General features: G+C 42.5%; 1 protein-coding gene across 1 annotated transcript in view; it reads right to left on the bottom strand.

Annotated features, from left to right (window-relative positions):
• Positions 1–13,296, bottom strand: part of LOC137341749 (ATP-binding cassette sub-family A member 13-like) — a 336,924-nt gene that overhangs the window by 274,947 nt on the left and 48,681 nt on the right. Inside the window, exons 7-9 of the mRNA XM_068005215.1 lie at positions 9,179–9,300; positions 7,070–7,203; positions 3,200–3,343 (exon numbers count right to left, since the gene is read on the bottom strand). Coding sequence (XP_067861316.1) covers positions 3,200–3,343; positions 7,070–7,203; positions 9,179–9,300 — 400 coding nt within the window. The remainder of the gene's footprint in view (positions 1–3,199; positions 3,344–7,069; positions 7,204–9,178; positions 9,301–13,296) is intronic.

The raw sequence follows: 13,296 nt of genomic DNA, 5'->3' as shown, positions 1-13,296 counted from the left end.
AAGCACACATCAACGGTAAGATACACACATCAACAGTAAGCACACACACCAACAGTAAGATACACACATCAACGGTAAGTACACATCAACAGTAAGAAGCACACATCAACAGTAAGCACACATCAACAGTAAGCACACACCAACAGTAAGATGCACACACCAACAGTAAGATACACACACCAACAGTAAGATACACACATCAACAGTAAGTACACATCAACAGTAAGATACACACATCAACAGTAAGATACACACATCAACAGTAAGATACACACATCAACAGTAAGATACACACATCAACAGTAAGATACACACATCAACAGTAAGATACACACATCAACAGTAAGATGCACACATCAACAGTAAGATACACACATCAACAGTAAGATACACACATCAACAGTAAGATACACACATCAACAGTAAGATGCACACATCAACAGTAAGCACACATCAACAGTAAGCACACATCAACAGTAAGATACACACATCAACAGTAAGCACACATCAACAGTAAGATACACACACCAACAGTAAGATGCACACATCAACAGTAAGATACACACATCAACAGTAAGATACACACATCAACAGTAAGCACACATCAACAGTAAGATACACACACCAACAGTAAGATACACACATCAACGGTAAGCACACATCAACAGTAAGATACACACACCAACAGTAAGATACACACATCAACGGTAAGCACACATCAACGGTAAGATACACACATCAACAGTAAGATACACACACCAACAGTAAGATACACATCAACGGTAAGTACACATCAACAGTAAGATACACACATCAACAGTAAGATACACACATCAACAGTAAGATACACACACCAACAGTAAGATACACACACCAACAGTAAGATACACACATCAACGGTAAGCACACATCAACAGTAAGATACACACATCAACATTTAGATACACGCATCAACAGTAAGCACACATCAACAGTAAGATACACACACCAACAGTAAGATACACACATCAACCGTAAGTTACACACATCAACAGTAAGATACACACACCAACAGCAAGATACACACACCAACAGCAAGATACACACATCAACAGTAAGATACACACATCAACAGTAAGATGCACACATCAACGGTAAGCACACATCAACAGTAAGATACACACACCAACAGTAAGATACACACACCAACAGTAAGATCCACACATCAACGGTAAGCTCACATCAACAGTAAGATACACACATCAACAGTAAGATACACACATCAACAGTAAGATACACACATCAACAGTAAGATACACACATCAACGGTAAGCACACATCAACGGTAAGATACACACATCAACAGTAAGATACACACCTTGAGTTCCAGGATCAGCTTAAGGATCTTCAGAAAACTGAAGATGTAACGTGTCATTTAACTTCAGTCTTTTTGGCTACTGTACACTCAAAAAGGAGTAAGCCTTGGCTCAGTGGTAGCATTCCTGACTCTGAGTCGGAAGGTTATGGGTTCCAGCCCCACTTCAGAGAGTCCCAGCGAGCAGAGTTGAGAGTTATGGCCTCTGAATAGTGGGTTGGCATCCAGAGGGATACTTACATCTGATGGGAGTGGAGTAGTGACCCTGCCCCCTTTACATCTAGCCAGCCTTCCTGATAGGGAGTTGTGAGTCAAGCTCACAAACTGTCCACGTAAGAAGGGTCTTCATTATGGAAAAAATCCAGTACGCAACCTGCTGGATGTTAAGGCAGTGGAATAAATGGGTTGCCTCATGTGCCGCTAGGCACAACATCACTAAAACAGATTATCTGGTCATTGCAGTTTGTGGGACCTTGCTGTGTGCAAATTGGCTGCCATGTTTCCTACATTCCAACAGTGACTACACTTCAAAAAGTACTTCAATTGGCTGTAAAACGCTTTGGGACGTCCTGAGGTCGTGAAAGGTGCTTTTTAAATGCAATTTTTCTCAAGAAGAGACACTCAAAGATGATCCATTGTCACATTGTGCAGTTTAACTGCACCCTAAAAGCATAGGTCCTGCTTAGCAAAAGGACACAATCAGAAACAGACACCAACAATATTTGCATTAACTTCCTAGATAAAAACAACTTTTAAAGGAGCAGGGCATTAACAATCAACACTGTGCTAATATTACTAAGCCCTGAAGAACACTGAAAAATATGATCACCAGCCTATGGAGAATACGCTTTCAAAGATACCATGCACACAGCTTGAACATGGCAATTAATGGTTGTTAAATATTAAACACTTTTCAGTGATCCGTGGGAGCTTGTAGTAATTGCATACTTTAGCAGTCATATCATTACAGCTGATTTTGATTTGCTCGTTACAGAAAACAATTATACGCGACTTTAACTTTTAACAAAGTTAAAGATGAAGAAATAATCCAAGATTGTTAACACTCAGAGCAACATCATTTTTTACCCTTCTCACAATCATTTATGGGTAAAATGTATAGAAGATATTCAGTGGTAAACTATTGAACCACCTCTTGGAACCATTTTGTATTGGTTTGAGTTCACACCAAGTGCAGCATACTTCATTCTCGTTAACTCAGACTGTCAAGAATGATTGAGCGATGTATGCTTTTCATATAAATTTACTAATTAATAACTTATGAGTATTCCATTGTAAAGTAAAAATTGTAGGGGGGGGGGAAGGAATTGTGAAAGCTGCTGCAAATGCTCACACTTCTTTGCAGCTTGTCACAGCTAACTACATGGGGGTGATTTTAAACCCCAAGAACGGGTGGGTTGGGAGCGGGTGGGAGTTGAAAATAGTTGTTATTTAGGTAGCGACCGCAACCCGGCTTTATTTCTGGGTTTAACATCGGCGCGGAAAAGTAAAGGCTTCCCACTGCGAATGCAAAGTCCGAAAATTTTGCGGTTGCGACCCAAAAAAACAACTATTCACCCCTCACGTCTCTCCAGTATAAACTTAGCTAAAAATGGTGTGTTTGGAGCTACTGGAACGAATCCTGCACTTGCTTCGTTGGACTTTGTTTGTGTCATGGTCACAAAAATGCTATTGTCTGTTTTATACATACTAAACTAGTTTACAGGGTTGTTTTGGAGGGGGCGGTTACTTTAGATATGAGTAGGAGATGAGATAACTGGAGAGTAAAACTTAAGTTTTCCTCAAGTAAGTAAGACATTTTAGAAATAGTTTGTTGTATATTTTTACCTGTTTGACGACCTTTATCTTGTCAATGCTAGCAATCAGATAAGTAGATATTCTATTCCACATACTACAAGATTGGTTTACAAACGGACGCATCTCTGTGCACAAATACTTCTGGAGTTCTTCCTTATTCAGTAGAATGGGAAACTGAAATGAAAAACAATGAGCAGATTTTGTGTGAGAAAGGGAGTTGCATTTTCATGGATATCATGTTCCCACTGGTTGACATATTGTCTTCAGGCAATCTTCCTTGGTTACAGCTCCCAACTAGAAACTGCACCTGTGTTCATTCAACAAGTATTCACTCTTTAGAAATAAAGTCTATTATTGTGTGCCTGGTTCAATAATACTTTTCACTTGGTAACCAAATGTAGTGTCCAAAAATACCAACATTTACTGGGAGCCTGCAGGAGAAATGCCCTAAGAATTGCCTTAAATGTGTCCTCAAAATGGAGTCAGTGGTCAGATTGAATGCTGGCCTAATGCTATTAAACCATGAAGGCTTATACAAACAAGACATTCCTTACCACTGATAGAAAGCAAGCCATCAAGAACACAGGCCCGGAGATGGCTCATTAGGGAGACATAAAGATGTTCTGCCTTATTTAGACCTGTGTGAGACCCCTTTGTTTGCAAAACCTGAAAAGCTAGAGAGTAAACAAGCAACCTGGCATGTCTGGGAGCAGGTGCTTCATTGATTTGGAGGTCATAGGGTATCAACAGGGCTGTGTGAAATGATTGACACCAAAAGGATTTAACTCTTCTAATATATGCGTGACTCTGATTGGTCCACGGAACTGTGGCAGTTATTTTTGGAAGTTATGGATATATAAGATAGTATTTTTGACAATAAAACGTAGTCACAGTTTTCACTCAACATCCTCAGTCTTAGTTCTTAATTTAGTTCTAATTATTTAGTTGTTCTTGTAGTAGTCATTGTAGTAGAAGGTGTGACAGTTCTTTGTCTAGTTTGCTGTCAGAAGTACTGCCTTTCAGATGAGACGTCAATCTGAGGCCCTGTCTTCCCTCTCAGGTACATGTTCCCTACAAAACAGTAACTACACATCAAAATTACTTACATTGGCTGTGAAGCACTTTGGTGCTATATAAAGTCTTTCTTTCTTATTTTGCCCCAGCAGTAGAAGTACAATCCTCTGCTGCACCCCCTATTCTGATTTATTTATTTTTTTCCCATTAACCAGGTCTTTACTCCATGGTGCACGGCGATCATGTCCTTGTCAGCAAAACTGTCAAGTACTGAGTTCCAATAAAACTCCAGCTCTATGAATAAGCAGGCTTTTGTACACCACAACCTAATTAAAATTCACAACATTTGTGTTAAGTACCTTTTAAGTTTTGTAAAATTATTTGTACTCTTAAACTGGATATCAGAATTGTGCAATAATTTGGAAGTTTCCTGAAGGCACTACGTGTATAAGACAGTTGCTGTGGGCTGGTATTTGACTGTCCAACTTGAAAGCAATTCTTTAAAACAACCACAATGCACAATGTCAAACCAAGGTGATTTAGCAATTGCAAAACACACTGCAGCTGTTGACCCTAAACACAGTTTATTCATGAATTTTGAAATGTTTGTTTACTGATTTGCCTGACTGTCAGAGACAAAAAGGAATTTCCAGCATCACCAGAATTTTTTCCAACACATTTTACTGAAAGAAAATCTATTTTATAACAAAATAGCATGAACAAAAAATTTGCATATACTTTAGAAGCTTTAAAAAAGTTTTACTAATCTATCATTGGTATAGATGAGCTACTGGGAATATTTTCACTGGAGCAGACAAGGCTAAAAAGAGATTTAATAGAGGTTTTTCAAATTATGAACGGTTCTAATAGGGTGAAGAGGGAAAGACTATTTCTTCTGGTTGGGATGAAAATTGTCACTAAGAGAATGAGGGGATAGGTTAAGAGAAATTTCTTTATGTGGGGGGTTGTTGGAGCATGAAACATTTTGCCACAGAGAGTATATGGAGCAGAGACCATCGCATCTTTTAAGCAAAGAGCAGGTAAACATGTGAAGCAAAGTAAGATCCAGGACTAAGGGAAGACATAATGGGCCGAATGGCTTCCTTCTGTGCTGTAACCTTCTATAAACCTCTATAACAGTTTAGAAAAATCATTTTTCTTTAGCTTTACACACAAAGTTTCTGTTTATAATACATTCTCAATAAGATAGAAAACAAATGTTTTATAATTTATAAACTTGCTGTAAATAAGACAGTTGTAGCTAACAAGGACATTGTTCCAAAGTCAATAAACATGATTTTTACGAGCTGTCCTGCACATGTACGAAACATTCTCCTTTTACCACAAGGATCTTGGTTGGAAAGTCCCTTCTTTGTTCAGACAGTTGGAAGGTTTAAGTGGCCACAAATCCACAACACAAAACTGCTTTTAGCAGACACAAAATCTTATTGAAACGTATAAAATTCTGAGGGGGTTGACAGGATAGATGCAGAGAGGCTGTTTCCCCTGGCTGGAGAGTCTAGAACTGGAGGGAATTTAGTCTCAGGATAAGGGGTGGGCCATTTAGGACTGAATTTAGGAGGAATTTCTTCACTCAGAGAGTGGTGAATCTTTGGAATTCTCTACCCCAGAGGGCAGTGGATGCTCAGCCGTTGAGTAAATTCAAGACTGAGATGGAAAGATTTTTGGACTCTAGAGAAATCAAGGGATATAGGGATCGGGCGGGAAATTGGAGTTGAGGTCAAAGATCAGCCATGATCTTATTAAATGGCGGAGCTGGCTCGAGGGGCCAAATAGCCTTGCCCTGCTCCTATTTCTTATGTTCTTATGTTCTAGCACTAATTTTGGAAATGTGGCCAACACCCTTGTGCATCCCCTTCATGCTCACGACATGTTTGCCTTACGCTGCCTACTGCACATATGTGATGCATGCCCTGTGGCTGCAGCACAGGTGGTGGCAGGTTGAGTGAGGCTGGCCGTGAGAGAGATGCACGAGAGGGTGAGTATGGGATACAGCCATGAGATTGTATGAGGATTGGGTTGCGTGGTAGTGGCGGGGTGAGTACTCGCGAGGTGAGTAGGTGCAGGTAAGATGAGGATGAGGTTTGAGTGGGTATGAGGGGTGATGTGACAGAGTAGTGTTGGCAGTGCAGAAGGAGATGTGGGGTGGGGGCAGTGTTGTGGCAGACGGAGTGTAGGGGAAAGACTACGTGTTCTCACTGTGGCTGACCTACTGAGGTCATTGGAGCGCCTCCTGCACTGTATGCAGGTGGGCGATATGTTGGTGGCGCTGGTGACCTCCTCTGCCACCTCGAGCCAGGCCTTCTTGGTGGCAGAGGCAGGCCGCTTCCTCCCGCCCGCCGGGGGGAAGATCTCTATCCTCCCCCTCCTCCTCACCCCATCTAATGATACCTGGGGTGAGGCATCATTAAACTGGGAGCAGCCTTCCCCCTGGGCTGCTCCATGCTGTAATTTTTTCTGTTTGTGGCAGCATCTGTCAGTGGAGGACTGCCCCTTTAAATAGAGCTCCTCCAGCTGACAGATCGTACTGCGCATGCGCAGCCCGCCCGACGCGCAGATCAGCAGCGGGGAACCCGGAGGAGCAGGTAAGTGGATCCAATTAGTGGGTTGCCTGCTACGATCGCGCGGGCAACCCACTAATTTCACCGGGCGCGTTGGCCCACCCGCCAAAAACCCGCACCCCTGGTAAAATCAGGCCCTATGTCTCTCTTTTTTTGACTATTGGGATAATATTCCCTGTGTTTGAGGAAAATGGGTGTCCTATTGAGTTAGCACGCTGTCACCTCTGGGTTCAAATTCAGCCCAGAGTCAGTTGCATAAACATAAAAAGAAATCTAGAAGACAATTATACCCATCAGAACTTACCTTGAGTAAAGGAATGGATGCATTCAGCAGCTGTTCAGTCATCACAGGATCCAGTTTAAGCTGGTTCTTTAATGCCCACTGAATCATTTTAGGAAACCGTAGAACATCCACCAGTTTCAGGTGCTGTTTCATACCTATTAAATAAAATGAATTTCATATATTTCTAGGTACAATCTATGTTGGCCTGTTATGTCATTTTTCCATTCAAAAGTTCCATGTTAACAGTGCCTATGGGCTTCTCAATATTAATTGTGGCCACAACTGGTGACATCAGCCCTGACACATTTTCAGTAGGATTTTCCCATTAATGTGACAGCCTGTGACTCTATAGGAAGTCCTTAAGGAAAATGGAAAGGAAATTAGGGCATGGCTGTGTAACGGACGTCAAATACGCCGTGAGAGAGATGCACGAGAGGGTGAATTTTATCCCAATGTTTCTTTTAATGCAAAAACTTGGAAACTACATAAATAATCAATGTTTTAATGTTTTATGAGGTAATTGTGTTTGTTTCTGGAATTTTTTGTTCATTAAAGACTGTATTGCTTGGCAAGCTCACCATCAATACTCCTAGTCCTCGAGAACTCCCTCCCCAATGCCCCTAGGACCTACAAACCCTCTCCCAGTGATCTCAGATCCCAGACCTGCCCCCAGTGTTTCTATAATCTTCCTCTCCAATGTTCCTGCAAGCCCGGGATCCCCCTCTAGATGCTCCAAGACCCTGGGGCCTAGCTCAAAGTACTGCCTGGCCCTGAGATCCCATCCCAGTATTGCAAGATCTCAGGGCCACCCCCAACATTGATAAGCTACTGGCCCTGGTAATATTACTTCATATAATACTCCTACTCTTATAAAACACTGACTCATGGTGGGCAACACCACAGAAGATTTATTAGTATATTATTAATATTGTTATGTCTTGTCACCTTTCCATTCAAAAGTCCTAGTCAACAAAATGCATGACCTTTTCTGTGTTAATTGTGTCCACATCAACTGCCCTGTCACATTTTTAGTATTTTCCTATTAATGTGACAGGCTTTGATGCTGCAATAGCAGTTTCTGGCCACGGGGTGCTGCCATTGAGCACTTTGTTCTTGCCTATCTTCACGCTTGAACCTTGAAGATGCTCCCACCTCGGGCATCCTGCTGTGTGTTGCATCCCCACAAGTGGGTTATCTTCGCATCCCTTCTTTCCTCAGAAGAAATGGTATCTGGAACAGCAATTCTGTCCTGCCTGGTGTAGAACTTTAACCACCCACCTGTCATACTCAGAACCCTTCATTCAATGCTGTCACCTGCTGCTTTACATTATAAGTGTTTATAAAGTGCAGTTTTGTGATTAAAATTATAAAGCAAACTGAAATATTTCCCAGTATAGATTAGAATTTTCAATAGGGGCATATAGTTTGTGAGAGGACCTCACTTGTGTGAAATCTGTGCTATTAGAGAGAATGTAACAATCCCATAATACCCTTTACAGTTTTGATACCCTTAGGCTGGAGTCTTGAATGTGACTGGCTCAAATACCATCATATAACATTAAACAATTTTACGATATGCTGCTGAACGATTTTTCTTTTTATAATATGACATCAACAGGCCATGGAATACAACTTCCCCAATAGCTCACTGGACAGGTGTACTGCAATATGGAAGTGAACAACGTGAAACAGGAAAATCCAAGGTTTAATCCCTGGTCTGCATTGAGTTAGTTGATGTCAGTTGGAGTGGAAGGAGTAGAACTTCAAATGTCCACATCACTGGGATAAGGTGAGGGGAGAAAAAATCAATCAGGATTCCTGCTTCTGATTTCTATCTAATGGCCCCCGCAGGGAATTCTGCATGGATGTCAAGTGAGGACAGGGTCAAACTTTGATCTGATGCTCCCAAGTGTATCTGCTGACACTCACACACAGAAAATAATCATTACCGGGGCTGTCAGCATCCATAGAACTGTACTCCAACATGAGGAGAAGAGACCAAGAGAGAAAGACAAAGAAAAATGATTTTTGAAAAAAAAACAGGCTAAGGAAGAAATGACGACGCCTTTGAATGATATGATAAATTATTGCCTATTGGCCTATAGTCTAAAATTGAAAACTAGTACATACCTTGCGTGCTCACATCGTGCAGGATGTTCAGTGCACTGATAGTGAGATTAAAGCTCGTGTCTAAAACCAAATATGAACTCTGATTGGTGGGATTGGACAGGTCTTTCAGTGATTCCAATAATCTGAGAAAACAAATTCACATATACAGAACACTTCATTCATTTTTTTGACATTTATACAAAAAGAATCCTTTCTATTGAAACAAGCTAAACTGTACTCATATTTTCTCCTCAAAGAGTAGCACTGCAGTTGATACACAGATAATTTGGTGTTAGTCCTGAGATCACGGGGGGCGATTTTAACCCAACCCCATCCGGCAGGAACGGGGCAGTTAAAATCACATCTGAAAACTTACCAACCTGTTCCGCTACATTTCCACCCGTTGTTACTTTAACTGGGCCTTTTTTTACAGGTGGTTGGGGCACCCACCTGACTCAGGCAGGAGCCTCATTAATATATCATTAGGACCCCGGTGAAATTTAATCGCCGACTGAGGGAGGTGTCCGCTCTGGCCACCTCGCTCAGTCAAATCTGTCAGGGAAGAAACAGACGCCGCAAAAGGTAAGTTCTAACGCAGGAGTGCTTCTCTGCGCCCCACAAGGAAAGTTTGATGTGCAGTGTTTTTTTTAAAATATTGCATATGGCTTTGCACACAGGGAATGAAGACCAAGATTAATCTTCAGGTAAAGAAGGTTTAGAGGCCAGAGGGTAATTTAATCAGGACATGCAGACATCCATTCTAAAGCCATACATTTGCTTATTTTGATATTTTCATTATCAATTCCCATGTTCACAATTGTAATGGAAACTGCCTATGTAAAATTGACATGCTGTAATTACATCCTCTTGCCAGTGGTGGCAATGCAACACCTCCATTAGGGAGAGGGTTTAATTATAGCATGACAAATTTACGTTGGCCCCAATAATCTGTGAACCGTGATCCTATCGATCATGCTGGAATTATGCCCACCGGTACCCTCCAGCACCGACCTTGCTGGAGTTTGCGGGGTCAGCGAGATGACATCTAATTTGCATGAGGCCAGAGGGCGCTTACACCACTCCAGGCACAACTCCTTCCACACACAGCCTTTGAGAGTGGAGTTGCTCAGCGGGCCTCCCTCATTCAGTACTTCCTCAGCCCCCATATCAGGGGCCCAATCCACCCTACTTCCTTCTTGCTTCCTAAAAAGAAGCTAGGGGAAATTTTGACTTTGTGCGATATCGGGTCAGTCACTCATTATACATCTCTCCCTAGTTTCTTAACAATTAACTCTGATATCACCTGTTTTACACTGTCACACAAAGTCAAAATTACCCCCAGTTTGTTTGGTTTCAAAATTCAACATTTAAATAAGAAATCACATTAGAATGAGAAAAGAAATTGCCTGTCTGTCTTTATCTCTATTTGTCTGGTTCTCTCTATGTCTGTGTCTCAGTCTTTCTCTCTCTCATTCTCAAAGGTGTTAGAAATTAGATTCTCTGTCTCACAGGTGTAAGCCATTAGCAATGACCTTTTCCCACTGTCAACAAAACACAGGTGAGGTAATTAGTTGGCTTCAAAATTCAACTGGTGTTTTTTTATTGAAATAACATTAAATGACAAAAGACACACTGGGGTAGATTTTCCCTTTGTTTGGTTTTCGAGTGGTTGGTTGGTGGAGCACGCCAGCTGGTTGCCAAATAGTACCAGCTCAAGGTTGCTCCATTTTGAGGGCTGGGCCTCATTTAACATAGGACCAGTGGGCCACATGTGGAAAACGAGTGGCCCGGGGGCAGCCCACCAGTCCCGGGTTGCTGCAATATCAGGTAGCCCGACCAGCCTCCTGGCCTGGGAAAAGGTAGGTCCGGTGATGAGGGTACTTTCTTGGGAGCTGGGATCCGGTGCAGCAGCGGCCCAGGTTGTTCTCCTGGATCCCAGAGAAGCAGATGTGCTCCTCCTGGTCCCACAAAAATAATTTAAAACTTGCTTTTCAGCTGGATCACCAAATGAAATTGGGCGGAGGATGCACAGCGCATGTTCCACCCAGTTGAGTCCTAAAATGGCAGCCGGAGTCTTATATATGTCGTAGGATCCTGATTTGCATATTAAAATGGCCTGATGCAGGCAGATGCTCTGGTCACCCAGCGGTAGGCCCATGGGAAGATAGCGCCAGCCACACCATTGGCAAGTCATACCCACCATTTTCGAGGCACTATCAGCCCGTTTCCGCTTGGCAAGTGGCCCGAAAATCTGCACCACTCTTTCTTACCCCCACCATTTATCTCTCTCACCCCCTCTCTGTCACTTTCTAAAGTTTATAAGCTACAACAGCTCTGTAATCAAAACACCCATCAGTTTTCTCTCTCACCCAGGCACACATACAGCCTCTGTTTAGAAAACAAAACTATATTTGAATTTTAACGCAATGAAGCTTCTGAAATTTGCCCTCTAGCTTTTAATCAAATCATTTTGAAAAACTTCTGAGCAGAAATTGATAGAAACTAATGAAAACTATTCTTCAGTACAGCTGACTGAATGATACTAATGCATCCTGAGTAATTAGGTACACTGCACATGTTTAAACTGCACAATCCAAATATAGCTCATAGCATCATATTAATAGGCTTTTGGGAGAGGCTGAGGCCTTTAGATAAAAAGTTTAATGATGGCATTGGAAGATACAAAAGACAATTCAATGGATTATATTCAACCATGTTGTTGTGAAATACATATTTTCTGATTTTTAAAAATTTTTGGTTAAGTGCTTTTTTTGAACATTAGAAATTTCGGTTGCTGAGGAAAAATGGCAGATGAAAACAGTATTTAAAAAGCATTTTGCAAGAACTATGGGCACACAGTGGCCAGATTCCACAACCTGGTGGCCAGCTTGCATAAATAATTGTTTTCCATTATAAATGTTGACATAGAAATTTATAATGGAAAAAGCTGGCACAAAAAGTGCGACATCTCGGCCTCCTCCCGATATCCCCACCATCACAGAAGCCAGTCTTCAGCCAATTCGTATCACTCCACATGATATCAAGAAATGGCTGAGCACACTGGATACAGCAAAGGCTATGGGCCCCGACAACATCCCAGCTGTAGTGCTGAAGACTTGTGTTCCAGAACTAGCTGCGCCACTAGCCAAGTTGTTCCAGTACAGCTACAACACTGGCATCTACCCGACAATGTGGAAAATTGCCCAGGTATGTCCTGTCCACAAAAAGCAGGACAAATCCAATCCGGCCAATTACCGCCCCATCAGTCTACTCTCAATCATCAGCAAAGTGATGGAAGGTGTCGTCGACAGTGCTATCAAGCGGCACTTACTCACCAATAACCTGCTCACCGATGCTCAGTTTAGGTTCCGTCAGCACCATTCAGCTCCAGACCTGGACAAAAGAGCTGAATTCCAGAGGTGAGGTGAGTGACTGCCCTTGACATCAAGGCAGCAGTGTGGCACCAAGGAGCCCGAGTAAAATTGAAGTCAATGGGAATCAGGGGGAAAACTCTCCAGTGGCTGGAGTCATACCTAGCACAAAGGAAGATGATAGTGGTTGTTGGAGGCCAATCATCTCAGCCCCAAGACATTGCTGCAGGAGTTCCTCAGGGCAGTGTCCTAGGCCCAACCATCTTCAGCTGCTTCATCAATGACCTTCCCTCCATCATAAGGTAAGAAGTGGGGATGTTCGCTGATGATTGCACAGTGTTCAGTTCCATTCGCAACCCCTCAAATAATGAAGCAGTCCGAGCCCGCATGCAGCAAGATCTGAACAACATCCAGGCTTGGGCTCGTGAGTGGCAAATAACATTCGTGCCAGACAAGTGCCAGGCAATGACCATCTCCAACAAGAGAGAGTCTAACCACCTCCCCTTGACATTCAACAGCATTACCATCGCCGAATCCCCCACCATCAACATCCTGGGGGGTCACCATTGACCAGAAACATAACTGGACCCGCCATATAAATTCTGTGGCTACAAGAGCAGGTCAGAGGCTGGGTATTCTGTGGCGAGTGATTCACCTCCTGACTCCCCAAAGCCTTTCCACCATCTACAAGGCACAAGTCAGGAGTGTGATGGGATCCTCTCCACTTTCCTGGATGAGTGAAGCTCCAACAACACTCAAGAAGCTCGA

This window comes from Heptranchias perlo, chromosome 2 (genome assembly GCF_035084215.1).
Source record: "Heptranchias perlo isolate sHepPer1 chromosome 2, sHepPer1.hap1, whole genome shotgun sequence".
In the NCBI taxonomy this organism is placed as follows: domain Eukaryota; kingdom Metazoa; phylum Chordata; class Chondrichthyes; order Hexanchiformes; family Hexanchidae; genus Heptranchias; species Heptranchias perlo.
Note: the sequence above shows the minus strand (reverse complement) of the source record. Positions and strands in the feature narration are given on the sequence as shown.